The sequence below is a fragment of the Mirounga leonina genome, unplaced genomic scaffold, assembly GCF_011800145.1.
Source record: "Mirounga leonina isolate KUSES-001 unplaced genomic scaffold, KU_Mleo_1.0 Mir_115, whole genome shotgun sequence".
In the NCBI taxonomy this organism is placed as follows: domain Eukaryota; kingdom Metazoa; phylum Chordata; class Mammalia; order Carnivora; family Phocidae; genus Mirounga; species Mirounga leonina.
In genome coordinates, this window is record NW_023270268.1 from 53,708,835 (window position 1) to 53,730,438 (window position 21,604).

Here is a 21,604-nt window from a genome sequence, read left to right on the forward strand (position 1 = left end):
CTCCAGGTCCTCTTGAATTGTACCCAGACTCTGAGGAAGGACTCAGTGAAGAACCCCTTTTTTAAGAAGTCTGTCAGATCATGTTACTCGCCTGTTCAAAACCATCAAAGGCTCTCCACTTTGGAGTAAAGCCCAGTCATTAAAGTGGTTTAAGTCCCCTCAAATCTTCCTACGTTATCCCTTCTCCAATTACCACGGTTCAGACCTCAGCTCCTATCATTCTCTTGATTCACTCTGCTGTATCTGCACTAACTTTGCTATTCCTCTAACACACTGGAAATTCTCTCTCTTCAAGGCCTTCACTAATACACTATACAGCAACTCCTAAGGATGGACTCCAGAGCCAAACTGCTTGGGTTCAATTTTCAGGCATACTACTTACTAGCTCTCAATGCCTCAATTTTGTCATCTATAAAATGAGGACAGTAAAAATACCTATTTCATAGGATACTATAAAGATTAAGTAAGTTAATATATGTAAAGGAAATAATAGCTCCTGGCACATAACAGTATATGCGTTAGCTATTATTATTACTGCTATTGCTAATTCCTCAGGCTGTAATGCTCTTCCCTCACTATCTGCAGTGCTCACTCTCATCTTTCAAATGTCATCTCCATGGTAAGGTCTTTTCCTTCCTAACGATCTAGAAACTCTCCCACAGGGTACTCTCTACTCCTCTTCTCTGCCTTATTTTTCTCCATACCACTTATCACATGCTAATATGCTATATAAAACTTTATTGTTACCCTCTCCCCACTAGAACATATATTCAATATATAAGGAATAACATAATAAATATTATTCCTTCTTAAAACTAAAACGTACTGGGTAATCTCATATGTCCAGAAATCTTTACCTCAATTTTTGACCAAACCAATTTATTCAATCTCTGTTTAAGTGAACTTTTTGATGATCATTTGAGTTTTGGTAGATATATATTTTAAAAATACCCAAAGAATGAAACTGGATCACTGTCTTACACCATAAACAAAAATAAACTCAAAATGGGTTAAAGACCTAAATGTGAGATCTGAAACCATAAAACTCCAGAAAGAAAACATAGGCAGTAATTTCTTTGACATCAACCACAGAAACATTTTACTAGATGTGTCCCCTCAGGCATGGGAAGCAAAAGCAAAATTAAACTATTGGGACTACACCAAAATAAAAAGTTTTTGCAGCAAAGGCAATCATCAACAAAACAAAAAGGCAACCTACTGAACAGGAGAAGATAAAATGACATATCCAATAAGGGGTTAATATCCAAAATATATAAAAAACATAATCTACAACTCCACACCAAAAAAGAACAAATAATCCAATTAAAAAATGGGCAGGGGAACTGAATGAACATTTTTCCAAAGACATCCAGATGGCCAACAGACACTCGAAAAGATGCTCAACATCACTAGTCATCAAGGAAATGAAAATTAAAACCACAATGAGATATCACTTTACACCTGTCAGAATGGCTAAAATTGAAACCACAAGAAATAAGTGTTGGTGAGGATGTGGAAGAAAGGGACCCATGTGTACTGTTGGTAGACATGCAAACTGGTGCAGCCACTGCAGAAAACAGTATGGAGATTCCTCGAAAACCTAAAGATGGCAATATCATACAACCCAGGAATTCCACTACTGGATAATTACCCCCCAAAATACAAAACACTAATTCAAAGGGATCCAGGCACCCCTATGTTTACTGGAGCATTACTTTCCAACAGCCAAATTATGAAAACTTCCCAAGCGCCCATCAATAAATAAAGAAGATGTACTGTGTGTATATACATATATGTATATATACATACATACACACACAACACACAATGAAATATTATTAGGCCCTAAGAAAAGAATGAAATCTTGCTATTTGCAATGACATGGATGAAGCTAGAGAGTATAATGCTAAGTGAAGTAAGTCAGAGAAAGACAAATACCATGATTTCACACATATGTGGAATTTAAGAAACAAAAGAACAAAGAGACAAAAAAATACAGAAAACGAACTGCTGGTGGCCAGAGGGAGTTGGGTGAGGGATGGGTGAAACAGGTGAAGGGGATTAAGAGTACACTTATCATGATGAGCAATGAAAGTGTATAGAATTGTTGAATCATTATATTGTACACTTGAAGCTAATAAAACATTGTATGTTAATTGTATCTGAATAAATAAAATAAACAAAACCCAAAACCCCTGCAAACTGTTTTCCAAATTGGTTGTATATTTGTCCATCCCGATAACAGTACACGAGAGTTCTAGTCCTTCACATTCTTATCAACATTTGAAATGGTCAATCTTTTTCATGTAGCCATTTTATTTTATTTATTTTATTTTTTTTAAAGATTTTATTTATTTATTTGACAGAGAGAGACACAGCGAGAGAGGGAACATAAGCAGGGGGAGTGGGAGAGGGAGAAGCAGGCCTCCCGCCGAGCAGGGAGCCCGATGTGGGACTCGATCCCAGAATCCTGGGATCATGACCTGAGCCGAAGGCAGACGCTTAACGACTGAGCCACCCAGGCTCCCCTCATCTAGCCATTTTAATAGATATGTAGTGATTTTTCATTTCTCTAATGATTAATGATATTGAACAACTTTTCATGTGTTTTTTTTTTCATTATTTATTTATTTTACGTAGGCTTCAGCATGGAGCCAAACGCAGGGCTTGAACCCACAACCCTGAGATCAAAACCTGAGCCAAGATCAAGAGTTGGGCACTCAACCAACTGAGCCACCCAGGTGCCCCTCATGTATTTTTCTCTTACATTTTCTTTCATAAAGTCTTTTTGAATCTTTTGCCCTTAAAAAAAAAAAAGAAGACTCAATAAAAAAATACAAATAAGATAGGCTGCAAAATGAATAAAAATACTTAGCCAACTACTATAATAAAAGTTACAACATTCACTATCCTTTAACTATTATAGCCTTAAAAGGTTAAAAAAAAAAAGTTTCTTTTTTATAAATAAGGAAACTGAGGACTAGAGAAGTTAAATTATCTGGCCAAGACCACAGTGCTAGAAGTGGGAGAGCGAGGATCAGAATTCAGATGGTCTACAAAGCCAATTAACCAGTAAGCCATATTATCTCCCCCAAGTCTTAAAAGTTCAAGCCAATCTTATAGCCTATGGTTCATACTAAAGAAAAAGTACTATTATCAAGACAGTGGGTTTTGCACTGTATCACAATACAAAAACACTAAACAACTTTAGTAGCCAACAACAAAAAACTGGGTCCTATGTCTCAAACACAGAAAATACAACTTGTAAAATGTACTACTTAAAAGATTGTTCAATAAAAGGTAGACTTCTGAGGGACAGGTATCTGTAGTCAAAAAAAAGTTTTTATTAGTAACTATTCCACCTAAAGAAGCGGAATTAAGTTATAATGGGTTTTAACTTCTTTTAAAGTAAAATGTTACATAAATAAAATATTAAATATTAAATATGTACATTTACATAAATATTTTATTTACACCCAAAGAATTTTTTCCCATTACAGTATATCTTACTAAATTTGGAGTTTCTGATAATCTGGAACTATTAATAAAGGATTTATCAAACCAATTTAACATTGTAGTAGTAACATAAGCCTTGGGCTATTCCTACCCACAGAAATTTATTTGCAAAGTAAGAGATTTGACAATCTCTTTATTACAGAGCAAGAAAGCAAGTAAAGAATTTTCTTCTCTTGAGGAAAAGCTATTACCTTCAAGGTAAAGAGAAGACTGAATGAACTAGCAGAAAGACATCCTCTGCACCAGCCTGGCAGCATTTACCCATGTTTTTTATTGCAAAAGAGCAAGTCTTAAAAGTGGTATTAGATATTTAGACATTTACCAAGTCACAAGTCCAACTCAAATAGAGGACTTTTATTTCTCTGGGGTCCCATGAAAGGGGTATATAAGGCTTATTTTTCTAAGTTTTTACTCATCTTAAAGAGCAGAGTTTTTATATACTACATGCAAATATAATAGTTGTGAATTCACATGACTTACACTGATGCAGTGAGCTGTCAATTAGAATTCCAAAAGGCTGCCAAACTGGCCAAAGACTTATTTATAGGCCAAAGAGCTATCTAAAGGACAAAGGCTGTAAATGGGGGGATGGGGAGAGAGGCAGAGAAAGAGACTGAGTAAGGGGTAGAGTTTAGGCAGATCATCCAGTATTTTTCTATTTCTTTGCTTATAATAAATACAGATACAAAATCCTAAATTCAGCCAAAAGGGGACAAGAAATTATCAAAAAACTCAAACAAGTGAATCTTACAGAACACAATACAGTTTTTTAATTTAACAAATAATTATTGTGTCTATCACTATCCTAAATTCTAGGGATTAAACACTTTACTGAGGACAGGGTTCAGTCTTTCCTTTTCCAATTTATGGCTACTTATTTTCTAACTAGTGGCTACTTAATTTCTAAATCACTTTTTACCAATGTATAGCTTTTCTCCATAACTCTAAAAACTACTAGTTTAAGTTATGATGATGTAATAACATACTGTATGAAATTTAAATATTTTAAAATTTTTTGAGTAAAATATGAGGGTTTGGCTGACTCAATCTCACTAGAGAAAATTTCAAAAGTTAGTCATACAGAAGATAAGGAATGTAATACTTTGATTTTATTTCATACAGCCTATCTCCATCCCCTAGGAATGTTAATATTTAGGTAACAGCACCAAAAGAAAAAAAAAAGAAAAAGAAAAAAGAAAAAAAACTTTAAAAGACTAATCAGGCATGAGATATTCTGTGGGATGATGGGATATATTCTAAAACTGGATTCTGGCAATGGTTGCATAACTCTGAAAATTTACTAAAAATCATTGAATTGTACACTTTAAGAGGGTTTTATGCAAGATTAATTTTATCTCAAGAAAATAATTTTTAAACAGTTATATATATACACAGAAATATACATAACCTTCCCCTCCCCACAACATGGTTTACTACTGTATTATTATTTAGAGCTGGCTGGGAAGCATTTACTCAAATATTAATCACCTATTTGTCAAACACTAGAAATACAAAGGTGGACCAGACATAGCATATCCGTGGCTTTGAGGAGGTAGTATTTATGACAGAGAAATATAATAAAATAGTAATAAAGCCTTAACATTTAGCAAACATTTGGCGCCAAACACCATTTATAACACGTTACTTGATTTTACTTATCTAATGTGTTATAACATGTATATACTCCTCTTGACGGTAGAAAGACTACAGTAAGTAAATATGAAATATAAGCTGGATCTTTAAGAATAAATGAAAACTCATCTAGAAACAGCCACTCCAAGTAGAAAATGTAGCATATACAAAAAGAGGGGATTATAAAAGATGGTGCATGCAGGATCCGTTGAAGGTGAGAAGGAATAGAGAGGTAGGCAAGGAGCCATATCAATCAATCAGATCATAATCAATCATATAAAGCTAATCTACAGAACAGTTCAGAGAAAAGTTGAATTACTGGTGTTTTTCAACCCAAATGATCATCACATTTTAAACATACCTGGTAGGTACAATAATTGTTCAAGCCAATAAACATGGTAAACCAATAAAAATGCTAAAAGTGTAACTACAAAAGTCTGTTTTAGGGCGTCTGGGTGGCTCAGGTCACGATCTTAGGGTCGTGGAATTGAGCCCCGAGTCCAGGCTCCATGCCCGTGGGAAGTCTGCTTGAGATTCTCTCTCTCCCTCTCCTTCTGTCCCTCCCCCCACTTGCATGCTTGCTCACTCTCTCTCTCAAGTAAATAATCTTTAAAAAAAAAAAAAGCCTGTTTTCCCATTCCTTTCCACTTTTCCCTCCTTTCATTTCCACTTGAAGCAGCCATCACAGTGCTTATTCATGTGTTTGCCAAATATCATGTATGCTGGCAAACTGTATGCAATTAGCAAATAAATTCCAACTTTGTTTATGACATTTCCCATTTATGACAATAAAAGGGAATTTTTAAATGCTTAATGTTAAATGCTTACTCAAACTGATGATTTCTCAAGATGGTATTTATTAATAGTAGTAGTAAAGTTCCATATGCACTACTAGTGATGGGCAAGTCTTCATAAGCAGAATCAAATTCTTACCTCTAACAAGTAAAAAGATTACTCAAGATAGAGTATAAGGTAAGTCTGAAGGTAAATTAAACAGGAAGAGGCCAAATTTAACCGTGGCAAGTTACTGAACAGTTCAAAATAATTCTACTAAACATACTACCACTTTAAAATGATCCTCATCTAAATTATAAGCACTGAAACAATTAGTACATAAATATAATTTAAAAATCACAAAAAATATAAGAAATCGCTAACAACTGTCAACTCCAGGGGCACCTGGGTGGTTCAATTGGTTGTGTCTGCCTTTGGCTTAAGGTCATGATCTCAGGGTCCTGGGATCAAGCCCTGCATCAGGCTCCCCTGCTCAGTAGGAGTTTGCTTCTCCCTCTCCCTCTGCCCCTCCACCTGCTGTGTGCACGCTCTCTCTCTCTCTCAAATAAATAAATAAAACCTTAAGGCAAAAAAACCCAGTTGTTAACTCCAAGGAATGGGATTACAGTGGAGTTTCACTACCAAATATTTGAACAGAGAAATGTATTAAATTCAGAAGTTATACATATCTCTTTGGAAAAGTTAGAAAGTAAATGTAAGAACAGAAAAAGTTCAATTTCCAGTTTTTTATATTTGTCTGTCTTGTACAAGATGTATATGTGTGTATATATATATACATACACACACACATACACACACATCTTCAGTGTCATATCCAAGAAATCACTGCCCAATCTAATGTCATGAAGTTTCCGTCCTATTCCTTCTCCTAAGAGTTTTGTTTTAGGTCTTACATTTAGGTCCTTGATCCATTTTGAGTTAATTTTTAGTATATGGTGTTAAGTAAGGGTCCAATTTCATTCTTTTTCTTGTGGCCATCAAATTTTCCCAGCCCCATTTTTTGAAAAGACTGTCCTTTACCACTGAATGGTCTTGGCACTCTTGTCAAAAATCTTTGACCATATATGCAAGAGTTTATTTCTAGACTCCCTATTCTATTCTGTAGGTCAATGTTTGGCTTATGTCAATACCACACTGCTTTGATTACTGTAACTTTCAACTTTTAAATTAGGAAGTGTGAGACCTCCAACTTTCTCTTCTTTTTCAGGATTGTTTTGGTTATTCAGGGTCCCCTGAGATTCCATATGGACTTTCCCGTTAAATCTGAAGATCACTTTAGGTAGTACTAACATTTAATAATAGGTCTTCCAACTCATGAACATGGGATACCTTTCCATTTATTTTTGCTCTCTTTAATTTCTTTTAGCAACATTTTGCAGTTCTCAGTGTGAAAGTCTTTTACCTCATTAGTTAGGTTTATTCCTAAGTATTTTATACCTTCTGATGATATTGTAACTCAATGTTTCTTAATTTCCTTTTCAAATTGTTCCTTATGAGCGAATGCTGATTTTACATCCTGTAACTCTGCCAAATCATTTATTACTTCTAATTTTTTTTTTTAGGAGGATCATTAGGGTTTTCTACATATAAGATCAAACCGTCTACAGAGAATTTTACTTCCTCCTTTCCAATGTGGATGCCTTTTACTTCTTTTTCTTGCCTAACTGCTCTGGCTAGGACTTTTAGTACCATGTTGAATAGTACTGGTCAAAGTGGACATCCTTCTCTTTCTTCTTACTCTTATAGGAAAAGCTTTCAATCTTTCACCATTGAGTGTCATCTGCTGGGGCTTCATATTTGGTCTTTATTATATTGAGGTTGTTTCCTTCTATTCTTAGTTTGTTGAGTGTTTTTATCATGAAAGGGCATTGAATTTTGTCAAATGCTTTTTATGCATCCATGGACATCAATGTGTAGTTTTGCCCTTCATTCCATTAATTTAGTACAGTACACTAATTTTCATATATTGAACCATGCCTTACATTCCAGGATTAAATCCCACTTAGTCAGGGTATATATTCCTTTTAAGATGTTGTTGAATTCAGTTTGCTAGTATTTTGAAAATTTCTACAACATTGTTCATCAAGGATATTGGTCTGCAGTTTTCTTGTAGTGTCTTTGGCTTTGGTACCAGAGTAATGCTGGCCTTACAGAATGGATGTGACCTTGTCTTCAGTTTTCTGGAAGAGTTTAAAGGGGATTGGTGTTAATTCTTTAAATGTTTGGTAGAATTCACCAGTGAAGCCATCTGGTCCTGAGCTTTTCTTTGTTGGGAGATTTTTGATTACTGATTCAGTCTCTTTACTAGTTATAGATCTGTTTAGATTTTGTTTCTTCAGGATTCTGTCTTGGTAGGTTGTGTGTTTCTAGGAATTTATCCATTTTATCTAGGTTATCCAATTTGTTTGTGTATACATATCCTTTTGCAATACTTTTTTCTACAAAACACATGACAAGTAAAAACATTTATGTTACATGAGGAAACACTAAAATACGGGTACATAAATAACAACTCTAAGAGTTCAATAAAGGAATGATTGATACAAACTGTTGATGAGGGAAAATTCGAATGCCAGGCTCTGTGATGAGAATTAAGAATAGTGTACAAAATAGACAAGGTCCATATTGAACTGAAGCCTCCAATTCAACTGAAGCTTCAGTTCAACCTGGAAATAGAAATGGCAAGATAAAGGGAAGACGAGAAGGTGTTTCCAATAGGGACCCATAAAAACAAAGAAAGAAAAGCAAAACTGAGTGTTAAAGTTAAGGTGGATTTACCTGCCTGAAGTGGGAGGAGTCTAAGATGAAGTTATAGAGAAAGGGGAATAAACTAAAAAGGTAAGAATTAATGTCAATATTTAGTGTTCCCCTGTTCCCTAGCATTTATACAGCAAACATTCAAATATCTGCTAAACTCAACTGACAGCCTGAAATACCAAAATTTTGACTGACTTTATACACAACAGGAATCCACTGACAAAATGGTGTTCTGGGAAGTTTACTGAACTAAGTTCCAATGGTTCTCAGTCTGGGGTGATTTTTGCCACTCGGAACATTTGGCAATTTCTGGAGACAATTTGGTTTTTACAGCTGGGAGGGAGCCTGCAACTGGCATCTTATGGCAGAGACAAGGGCTGCTGCTAAAACATTCTACAATGCACAGGATGGTCCCCACAACAAAAAATTATTTGGCTCACAGTATCAAAAGTGTCAAGGTGGAGAAAGTTCGCTGTATTCTACTATGAGTTATTCTCATAAGAACCCAAATTAAGTTCAAATATATTTGGAAAAAAGTACACAAGAAAAAGTAAACATTCTAAAAAATTTAATAGTAGTAAGATTATAGAGGATTACTTTATTTTCCCATTTTTCTAAAAAATTTCTACAACTACCATGCCCTTACCATTTCAAGGACAAAAATTACCTTGATTTAAAAAATTTGATTTAGTCACTAATTCTATTTTTTAAAAGATTTTATTTAGGGCGCCTGGGTGGCTCAGTTGGTTAAGCGACTGCCTTCGGCTCAGGTCATGATCCTGGAGTCACGGGATCGAGTCCCACATCGGGCTCCCTGCTCAGCAGGGAGTCTGCTTCTCCCTCTGACCCTCCCCCCTCTCATGTGCTTTCTCTCTCTCTCATTCTCTCTCTCTCAAATAAATAAATAAAATCTTTAAAAAAAAAAAGGATTTTATTTATTTGAGAAAGAGCAAAAGCGAGAAAGATCACAGAGGGAGAGGGAGAAGCAGACTCGCTGCCGAGCAGAGCTGGATGTGGGGCCTGATCCCAGGACCCCGAGATCATGACCCAAGCCAAAGGCAGATGCCCAACTGATTGAGCCACCAGGTGCCCCTTAGTCATTAATTCTAATCAGAGTGCACACACACATTTTTTAAAGTTTCATTTAATTCCCTGCCACTGATATGCCAGGCTCGGTAAGGAGAATTAAGACTGGTATACAAAACAGATCCAGGTCTGTACTCTCAGGGAGCTTCTAGTCTGACGGGAGAAATTAACACTGAGTAAATACGCTAACAAATTATGCGGTGTTCTTAATGAAAACAACAAGGGGGGTGGGGTGGGAGGATGGCATCTCTAAGTAAGTAACATTGAGGACTCAAAGGATGAGAAATAACCAAGCAGTGAAGGAAAAGGGATGAAGGTAAAAAAAAGAGGGTGGAGAAAGCATTCAGACAGAACAGCATATGTGAAGGGCCTAAAAAGAGAGCTACTGAAGTGTTAGAGTTAGAACAATTAAAAGAAGATGAGAATATAAGTAAGGGAGATAATAAAGTGACAGAGGCAGGAGAAATAGATAGGGACCAAAGCTGGCAAGGCCTTGAAGGTCTCAGTAAAGAGTTTGGAAGCTAAGTGTGGTGGGAAGCTACTAAAGCAGAGAAGGGGCATGACTTCATTTTCTAAAAGACCCATGCTAGTTGTTTTATGAATTGGAGAAGAGCAATAGCAGAAATAAGGCAATCACTATGGAGATTAATAATGGGGTAATAATGATGTGCCTCATATTTTAATAGTGAGTAGAAAGTTAACAGAAAAGAAAGAATGGAGGGACATTAACTAAATAATGTCATACTTACAACCCTGTCTAAAAGAAACTTCTCTTTCCTTGCATTCTTAAAAGCTTAATCAAAGCAAGTACTGATTAGGTAGGATTTTAATTTTACAGAAATTAAGGTTACAAAAAATTATTAAGCTTTTCTAATGGCATATATCTAATGAAATGTAATCCTAGGGGTGCCTGGGTGGCTCAGTTGTTAAGCGTCTGCCTTTGGCTAAGGTCCTGATCCCGGGGTCCTGGGATCGAGCCCCACATCAGGTTCCCTGCTCAGTGGGAAGCCTGCATCTCCCTCTCCCACTCCCACTCCCCCTGCTTGTGTTCCTTCTCTCGCTTGGTCTCTGTCAAATAAATAAATAAAAATCTTAAAAAAAAAAAAAAAAAAGAAATGTAATCCTAGGCGCTCCCACTCTAAAAAATCAGACTTTTCCACGAATCTCAAGGGAAGAGTTCCTGGACAGTAAACATTTAGGATGTCCTTTCCCTTCATGTTTGAGGTATATTATTCATTGTAAATTTGAGTTTAGAAAAGAAAGGTAAGAAATCTACCACAACACTAGCTCACAGTGGTTGAATATATCCCCACAGGGTCAGTTTAGAGCAGGGATCTGAGAGATCTGGACTTGCTAGAATGTAAACTCCATGAGAATTCAGCCTGTGTTATTTATTGTTCTATCCTCACTGCTTACAACCGAACCTCAGACATACAAACTGAGTATTTGCTGAACAAATGAATCCAATAAAGAGAAGGGTAGACGGAGAAGTCAGTAAAAAAGAGATAACAAGAGGTGACCGATGACCTTAGGTAATGAAAAGTTGTCACGGTCCCTATTTCTCTTAAAACTTCTTTAAAAAAAATAAAGTTTTATTGAGATATAATTCACACACCATACAATTCACCCACTTGAAGTGTACAATTCAGTGGTTTTTGGTATAAAGTTGCACATAAATCACCACCATCTAATTCCAGATCATTGTCTTCACCATAAGAAGTCCATACCCATTAGCAGTCATTCCCCAAGACCTGGGCAACTACTAAGCTACTTTCTGTCTCTATGAATTTGCCTATACTGGATATTTCACATAATTGAAATTACAGAATATGTGATCTCTTCTGACTGGCTTCTTTCAGGCAGCAAAATACTTTCAATGTTCATCACGTTGTAGCATGCAGCAGTACTTCATTCCTTTTTATGGCAGAATAGTATTCCATTGTATGCATAGCCAACATTTTGCTTACCCATCATCAGTTGATGGATTTGGGTTGTCTGGCTTGGCTATTATGGATAATACTATAAACGTTCATGTACAAGTTTCTGTGCAGACACTTATTTTTAATTCTCTTGGGTTTATACCTACGGGTGGGATTGCTGGGTCACATGTTCTGTCTAACTTCGAGAACTGCCAAACTACAATCCAAGATGGAATGCCCCAATTTATATTCCCATCAGCCATGTAGGAGGGTTGCACTTTCTCTACATCCTCACCAACATTTGTTACTATCTTTTTGTTTACTTACGTTTGTTTTCATATTACTAAAAAACCTATCCTACTAGGTTCAAGTGGTATCTCATTATGGTTTTGATATGCATTTCCCTAATGAGTAATAATGTTGGTGATATTTTTTATTTACTGGTCCTAATTAAGCTTTTTCATCATTTGGGGATAATACTGTTACTGTTTTAAAGCTGGAGAACAAAAGGAAATTGGGAAAAATTATTTAAAACATTAACAGAAAAAATGTGAACACTCTGATATAAGAAGTTGGAGTAAACAGCTGATCAACAATGAACTCAATTCTAGCTATACTTGTAATATAATGAACTTCCCCACATAATATTCAAAGGCAAAGTAAGGAACCATTGTACATCTATAGCGAAGGGTGCTGCTTTATAATTTTGTCTTCAGTAAATTTTTTCTTCCTTTCTTCTTACTCTATCGTACCCCTCATTCTTGTGGCAAATCTGGGGGTTAAGTGAAAATACCAACATTCCTCTCTAACACACACACCGCTTGTGCTGGCCAATCACAGAACCATATTCCTCTGCCCAAAGTGATTAATTCAGGCGTAAGTATGCAATCAAATCTTGATCAATCGTCCCCAGACTTTCACGAGAACTCTCACCACAATTAATACCAGTTGTAGCCCTGGACTTACTGGGTTATGAAAGCTAATGCTTAAACTAATGTGAGGTGGGTTTCTGTTCCCTGAAACATAACTACATAGTATAAAATTCAGCTTTTTCAGCCTAAAGTTATCAGACTTAACTTTTAATACTAATAATCAACATGATGAAGGAAGAGTTTAGGGTATACTTAAAGCCACTGTTCTAAAGAGAGCCAAAACATACTGGGTTTCATAGTTACTAAAGAACCAAGAATAATGTAACAATTATTTGAAAATATTAAGACTGTATTTGTTTGCTTTTCTGGACCAGCAACAGCTGAAAGTGACCACAGAGGACCACCATAAAGAGGCAGGATGGGTGGCAAAGAGGACAGGGTCATTTAATACAACCAAGTAGACGCTACTTGTAGAAGCTATCAGGATACAACTACCATTAACTAAACAAATTTATGTAATACCTACATTAAGGAATCACAAAGACATGCTATAAAAACTAAAACAAGTATTAAGAGTGGATACTGAGCAACTGAAGTTTTCATAAAATAGGAAACTGAGATAGAATATGACTTGCTTTTTAATATTAAAAAATATGTCTACCACCAAATTATGAAATCCCACAAAATCTTAGGATTCTGACTTTTGTTAATAAAAATGTAGTAAAATTCCAGGTTTTTCAGAACACATTATTGAAAATGTAATTTATGTTAGGTTTAATGTAAATTAAATTTAGGGCAAAAGTGACAGCTAATAAAATTTTGGTCTAACAGTAAATAAACAGTAATAGAAAAAGCTTAGGTTTTAAGTAGTTAAGCCACTCTTGTATTACCAGCATGTCTATGACCGTCGTTTTTCAACACAGGTACTAAACAGTGTGAATCAAAACTACTTTCTGGTTAAATTTACAATCTTGTGGAAAAACAGTTACAAAATACTTACAACCAGAATTACAGAAATGAAGTCAGAAACTAGTAATTTTGCCACAATTTGGTTGAAGCACATAGGAGAAAGGCTTTTACTTGAGTGCTAATGAACGGAAAAGGAAGCCTTCCCCAATTCATGTGATGTGATCTGAATTATGGTACACAGTGGTACAAAAGGAGGAGCAAACAAAATGTTATTCTGACAGGGAACACAAGGGGTTATTTGGATATAATGAACGATGAAGCAAGCTGGAAGAAATAAAAAGAGCCTCCATTCACTCTGTATATACTATATGCCAGGCACGATTAAACATTTAAATGGTTTAGAGAGATTTAAAAAAATAAAAATAAAAAATAAATGGTTTAGAGAGATTAACTTCCATAACTATTAAATGGAGGAACCAGGGTTCAAATCCAGGCGTAAGTGACTCAACAGTCCATGTTTTTTAACTGTGATACTATAAAGCCTTTAAAGAGCTTTTATTAAAGTGACGGTCACCTCTTACAGAAGAAACACTAATAAACAAAGACAGTGGTTCTCAAAGCGTGATCAATAGATCCCTGTGGGGATACTGAAACCTTTTCAGAGAGTTCGCAGATCAAAACTATTTTCATATTACTACTAATATTTATTATGGTGCTAATATTTGCACAGCAATGAAATGCAGTGGGTAAACTACTGGTGCTTTAGCATGAATTAAAGTAATGTCATCAGGCTGTATAAGTACTCACTGTATTTCAGGTAAAACAACAACAACAACAACAACCAAAGGCCAGTTCATTCCACTTAATGTCCTTGATGAAATAGTGAAAAATTACCTTTATTAAAAACCTGCCTTTTCTTTCTAAAATTTTGTGATAAAATGGGGATTACACATAAACTACTTCTGCAGCATATCCACTTCTGCAGTACGATGACTGTCTCAAGGAAAAAGTTTATGATTGAGTTGCAAATTGAAATACCATTTTTTCATGGAACACCATTTTTACTTGAAAGAATGACTGACAGACAAATTATGGCTATTCAGACAGTGTCTGGCATATGTTTTCAAAAAATGAGCAAAGTGAGCTTATGGCTTCAAGGGAAACAACTAACGGTGTTTCTTGCTAATGATAAAATTTAAGCTTTCAAGTGAAAATAAGAATTTTGGAAAACCTGTTTTTACCACTGGGAGCTTCACAAATTTCCAATATTTAAGATTTTTCTGATGAACTATTTGGTGACACTAATTGCCAATAATTGTGAATTTTCACTGTATAAAAAAATGTGTCAGCATTTGCAAGATCAGCATTACTCTGTGAACTAATATTTTCCAAATGACCAATACACGCTGTTACAAAATCAGGCAACGGCAAAAGATATTCCAAGTGCAAGACAGACCTATAAATTTTAACATAACAGAGTATGAAAGGCTCACTGATGTGGCTTAAGAGTTCATATTACAACCAAACTTTAAGAAACTATTATTTTGTGGAGTTATGATATAGTATCAAACAAAAATTTCCATATTTATCTGAAGAGGCTATTTAACACCCTCCCTCTCCAACTGCCTGTGTGAAGTTGGATATTCTTCATATACTTCAACCAAAACAGCATTACCATAAAAGACTAAATCAGAAATAGATAGGACAATCCAACTATCTTTTCTGGCCAAACATAAGAGACCTCAAAAAAAATGTTAAACATGGCCATTCTTTTCACCAAGTTTTTTGGGTTTTAGAAAATAATTTATTTTTCATTAGAAATTTATGTTTATATAAAATGGCTTCATTATTATTTTTTGAGTTAATTTTTTTTAATTCTTAGTTTTAATTTCTGAAATGATAACTTTTTTTTTTAGAAGATTTTATTTATTTGACACAGAGAGACACAGCCAGAGAGGGAACACAAGCAGGGAGCGTGGGGGAGTTCTGGAGAAGCAGGCTTCCCGCCAAGCAGGGAGCCCGATGTGGCGCTCCATCCCAGGACCCTGGGATCATGACCTGAGCCGAAGGCAGAAGCTTAATGACTGAGCCACCCAAGCGTCCCTGAAATGATAAATATTAACAGAAACCCACAAACAATGCTCTTTGAGGGCCCCTAATTTTTAATAGCATAAACAGGTCTTCAGCCCCCAAAGCTTTGAAAACTTCTGAACTAAGGCCATTAGAAGCACAAAAATATTGTTCTTATTCAGTAGGTGCCACATAAAGATTGTTCTCACATTAACTGTAAAAAAAGGGAGTCTCCCCTAACCCTGTCTTTTACTAAATCTAAATGGAAAGCCTATAAATGTTTCTCTAGAGTTTAAAGTCCACAAAAGATATACAATTTCCAAAAATCTCTCTGGGAGAAAAAGGAAACACTTACTGAATACCTATTATACCCCATGGACTATGCTTTCACTATAAACTTTTAGGCAACTTGAGACCTGTGTTATCAAGGCTGAAAGAAGTTAAAAACAAGTAATATGGTATGGTATAAATATGCAGACTTTACTTTGGACACGTACCTGAATTAAAATCATTCCCTTAAGTGTGATGCTATTAAGTTACTTAACTCTAGGGATTTTTCTTCTATAAAATGAATAATTCCTATTATTAGACTGAGAGAAATGAGAATTCAATTAAAAGCACATACAATATGTGTTTCAGTGATAGTTCTCTGTTCCAAAACTAAACCAGCAAGTACCAAAATCATCATTCAAGATTAGACTGGGACAACAAACTCTCATTTCAGCATTACAGTCCTTAAGTAGATGAATGCTGCTCCAGAAAACATTTGAAAATATTTTGAGGACCCACAGTAACTATCAGATATTAGAGATCAATGCTTAAAAACTACCTACACATTTTTCTAAAGTACTTTCATTCTTTTAAAGTTAAATCACTCCTACAACTCTTCCCAATCTTGTATATATATTCATTTGACATACTAGAGACTATGAAAAACGGAGACATTTTGATAGCTCAAAGAAAATTATCAATGAAGCAATTCTTTAATTGACTGCCTTGTAAAACCAAGAAAGCTGGCAGGAAAGCACAAAAACAATTATTTAATTCCTAACTATACTTCTATCAGGTATTTCATATTGTCACATGCTTGGACTATTATATGAAAAATTAGACTGTAGTTATTTTAAGTATAGTAAATATGTTCCAAGATTTGTGATGAGAGAGGTCAGTGTCTAAAAGTTAACAAGACTTAATAGCTTAACAATGCTTTTCACTCTGTATAGTTACAAACTACCAAAGCCATTTAAAAACAACAAATTAGCTGATCAATTTATTAAACTCTTGCCAACCAAGCAACTGTTTTTTTCCTAAAGTTCAAGCTCACTGCATACTTTATGTTGTGTGGACAATCACAAGTTTCCAGTCATTTAATGTTTTATTATTCTTTTATTTTTAGGGTAAGTCTTTTTCTTAAAATTGTGTTTTTATATCTAATTATTTTCCAACATTTTATGCTCTACTAGAACTTGGATACTCTCAGAACTTCTATAAAAATCACACAGATTATTGGAAAGTCTACAAAAGAATCCCCCCTTTACTTTTAAAACATAAACTAGATGAGCTTTATATGCTCTATTCTGACAAATATTTTATTTGAAATTTGGTCACTGACCCATTTCCCGTGTTGCGTTCAGTGTACCCTTTCTATGGTTACTTTTCTCAAAGTAATAATGATGATCCTCTACCACACTGCAAGAAAGCAGCCAAGCCTTGAATATCATCTGAGAATTCCCATAAATTATTTTAAATGGATACTGACATATGCCTTCTTTAATGCTTTTGTGTTTCAAGAACTTAGCATGACCACATTTTGGAAGAGCCAGAATGGCAGACTGATAGGTAAGAATGATTATCATTTTGAAAGCTCTGAATCAGTTTCAACTTCTAACACTTAGATATTATGACTTTAGAAGGGCCAACAGTTCCCTGTGGTCAAACTGCTCTTCAATGAGCAATTATAGAGCTCTACGTTAAAAACTTTCCCCTTCAATTATAAGTTAAATGTAACTTAAGCTCTGTATGGACACAGAGAAAAAACAAAGAGCCAATTGCAAACAAGGGAGTAAAAGAATCAATTACAATGAATCCTATTAAATGACCCTAACCCCCAAGCAGAAAAGCTAAAAGTGATAAAATGCTCAGAGAACTGCTAGGCATCTTCCTAACATTAACCCATTAATTTTCACAACACTCATGAAGCAGATGTCAAGTACCTCTACTTTAACAGATTAAAAAATTGTTAAGACTGAGGGACTCTCTCAAGGTCACAAAGTTAGAGATCACCAGATTACACTAAACTCTAGGACTTTGTACTCTATTTCCAATAAAACAATGTTAGATCAAACTGAAAAATGGTACAATTACCTCATTCTATATGTTGTTCTCTATCTGTGCTGTCCAATAAGAGAGCCAATAGCTTCATGTGGCTATTAAGCAGCTGAAATGTAGCTAGTCCAAACCGAGATATGCTTTAAATGTAAAATACAAACTGGATTTTGAAGACTTAATATGAAAAGAATATAAAATAACCCAATTTTTTTTACATTGCTGATGTTATATTGGTATTTTGGATGTACTGGATTAAATAAAATTCACTGGACAGCAATGGTCCATCCTTTTTTTTTTTAAGATTTTATTTATTTATTTGAGAGAGAGACAGCAACAGAGAGAACTTGTGAGGAGGAGAGGGAGAAGGCGGCTCCCCACTGAGCAGAGAGCCTGACACGGGGCTCCATCCCAGGACCCTGGGATCATGACCTGCTGAAGGCAGACGCTAAACCGACTGAGCCACCCAGGCGCCCCAGGTCCATACTTCTTTACAAAAACCTCCCAATGAAACAGATGTCATCATTAAGACCTAACCAAAGCAGTACTTTCTTAGATTCTGTTGTAGCAAAACATAGTAACCATATTTGGAGGGGACGGTTATGGGCATATTAAGTATTCTGAGGGGCACAGCCATATATGAAATTAATAAATACACAATCTAGTGTTCTCCAAGGATGATGAAAGAAGCTGCTATCTCATTACAGGTATATGTGACTTTGAATAAGTGAGGAGAAAGTACAATTTCCATTAGAGTCATGTTATTTCCTTAATGAAAATATCCCTATTCCTTTTGTACACCAGGGTTACCAAAGTCATCAAGGATGCCCATAGGCACTATAAACGTCTCAAAAAAAATCTGGTTAATGTGTATTTATAGTTATTTTAAAAAATCATTTATTATATTGTTCTAATGGGGTCATCACAATCTTGAGTAAACTAATAAGAAATTCACACTAAGAGGAAACACCAATTTACCAAAAAAAAGGGGGGGGGGAACCCCTTTAGAACAGTTTGGCAGTCCCAGAAAATGTTACACATAAAGTTACCATATGACCCACAAATTCCACTCCGCAGTATATAACCAAAGAGAAATGAAAACAGGTCCACACAAAAATGTGTACATAAATGTTCATAGAAGCATAATAGCTAAAGAGTGGAAACAATGCAAATGTCCATCAACTGATAAATGGATAAACAAAATGTGGTATATCCATAGGCTGGAATATTATTCAGCATATTTTTCAGCCACAAAAAGGAATGAGGCACTGTTACATTTTTGTTACGTGTGTGAACCTTGAAAGCATTATGCTACCTAAAAGCAGTCAGTCAAAAAAGATCACACATTGTATAACTCCATTTATAGGAAATATCCAGAGTAGGCAAATCTAGACAGAGAGTAATGGGGAACAGAGACTACTCATGAGTTAGGATTTCTTTTTGGAGTGATAAAAAATTCTGAGATTGATTGTGCTAATAGTTGCACAATTATGTGAAAACACCAAAAGCCAGTTTAAATAAGTGAATTGTATGGTATATGAATTACAGTTCAATGAAGCTGTCTTAAAAAAAAATACAGCCAGAAATGTAGGTGGGGGGAAAGGATTTGAACTTTCCAAGCATCTAATTGCTATTTTTGGGGATTTTGTAATTTGTGGTATTTATGTTTTTAAATTTTGTAATTCTTTTCATTCTAAGTCCTGATATTAGTAAAAAATTTTCTTCATCACATCATTACACAACTAGGTAAATTTAATGAAAAAATCATAAATTGTACATTTAAAGTGATCTAACATTGTTTGATTTGAAATATGGCATGTGAATTACCTCAGTAAAAATGTTAAAATTTTTTCATTAAAAAAAGATCACAGGGTAATGTTTCACATTAACCTTAAAACAATCACAGAATTAAGAACCACAGCCCCAGATATTTAACAGATCCTCAAACTATGAAACCCACTAAAAACAACACAAATTACCTTAGAGATTGAATGGCGTTGTGAAAAGCCCAAAAAATAGTTACTATCTCAGTCAAGCAAATGCTCAAAGTTCAGAAACAGGTGATGGGAATTTCAAGATTTCAGGATAAAAAAGGATAGAGGGACAATATAAAAAATACTACTTGGCCACTACTCTTTTAAAAGCTAAACTCCTGATTCAGATACAGGATCCAAGTACTTAAAAAGCAAACAAACAAACCCGATTTACCTAGACTCTTAAAACTAAAGGGAAGAAGTCTTCTATCAAAATTCTGTGATTTGTGTGTATGTGTTTTACCCACACACCTCATGTAGCCTAACAACCTCGGGAAAAGCTGTATCGAAGATACTGCAGATTTTTTTTTTCCACCCTTTTAAAATAATAAAACGTGATGGTGCCATTCCATAGCCCACCCCATCCCCCACTACCACCACCAGCAGGTGGAGGGAAAGGATACTGTAGACTAGAGGATGACAGCTTTGTATAACCCTGTGGACTTTCTATATAAGAATGCAGCTGGTGGTCTCTCAGGAGGGGATAAAGAGATTTGTGTGCAAGCTGAAATAAGGGGTATTCTTTGCCTGGAAGAGGGCACACCGTGAGCCACATCTTGAATCAGCTATATCCAGAGTAAAACACAGGCCGCTGGAAGGCACTGTTAGCATCACCAGGATGGCCTCTCACGCCGGGGGTGTTTTTTTCAGCGGAGAAGTTGACTCCTGTAGTTTGGACATTGAGGGGAGGCAGGGGTAAAGCGGGAGTCGGGAAGACCAGAAAAAATGCCTTTAAGTGGAGACGACTCGGACCCCGCAGGGGAAGTTCCGAGCCCCACTCGGTCGCCACACACTCGTCCCCGCACCTCCCACCGCCCTCCTCGCGGCGCCAGACGTCGCGGCCCGGGGGAAAGCCGGAATCGCCGCCGCAGCCCGGCCGGGGCAGCGCGGCACACGCACGCCTCCTCCGCACTCGCCGCGCCCGGCCTCCCCGCCGCGCGGCCCAGCCCCTCGCCCCCGCGCCGGGCCGGCTCCCCGGGGCAGGCCTAGGCCGCGTCGGCCGTACCCCAGTACCTCGCTCCCGGGCGGAGGTGGACCAGGCCCGACACAAACTTCCCGGCGCGTTCGCAGAGGCGTCACGGACGGGCCGGCCCCCAGCGCCATTCCCCCGCGGCCCGGCGGCGGCACCCGCCCCTACTCCCCACACTCGGGAGTCCCGGCGGAGATCGGCCCGAGGCCCACAGCCCCCACCCCTCCGGCGCCCCCGAGTTTACCTCCAAGTCGCGGCCTTTGTTCTTGAAATTCTTGAGCCGTTGGTTGTCCAGTTTCTCGTTGTCCGCCATGGCCGGGCCGGTGACTCCTTCCCCCGCCCGGGCCCCGCGGGATCCGCCCCAACCACCACGCCGCACCGACACTCCCAGGAACCGGGCCGCCGCCTGAGCTGCAACGCCCGCCGCGCCGCCGCTTCCTTCCTCCTCTCACCTGCCTCCGCCGCGGCCTACTCCTCCTCTCCCCGCCCGCCCCCCCCGCCCTAACCCCAGCGCGACCGCAGCTCGGGCGAAGACAACTGCGGGGCCGGGCGGCGGCAACGGCGGCGGAATGTGCTGCCGGCTGAGAAGGGGGAGGCAGCCTCGATCTGAGGGCCCGGAGCCGCGACCACGCCCATCACCGCCAGCCCAGTTCTCCGATTGGCCAACCAGGCTCCGGTGCGCTCGACCAATCAAAAGGGACGATGGAGAGCGGGGGCGGA

General features: G+C 37.2%; 1 protein-coding gene across 3 annotated transcripts in view; it reads right to left on the bottom strand.

Annotated features, from left to right (window-relative positions):
- KPNA4 (karyopherin subunit alpha 4) overlaps positions 1 to 21,374 on the bottom strand; it is a 57,937-nt gene extending 36,563 nt beyond the window's left edge. Inside the window, exons 1-2 of one of the 3 annotated variants that reach the window (XM_034998236.1) lie at positions 21,129 to 21,217; positions 20,443 to 20,580 (exon numbers count right to left, since the gene is read on the bottom strand). In XM_034998236.1, the coding sequence (XP_034854127.1) occupies positions 20,443 to 20,526 (84 nt within the window). In that variant the 5' untranslated portion in view covers positions 20,527 to 20,580; positions 21,129 to 21,217. Of the gene's footprint in view, positions 1 to 20,442; positions 20,585 to 21,128 lie in introns of those variants that run through there. The other 2 variants (XM_034998242.1, XM_034998252.1) reach the window with 2 other exon arrangements.
- Positions 21,375 to 21,604: the final 230 nt, after the last annotated feature.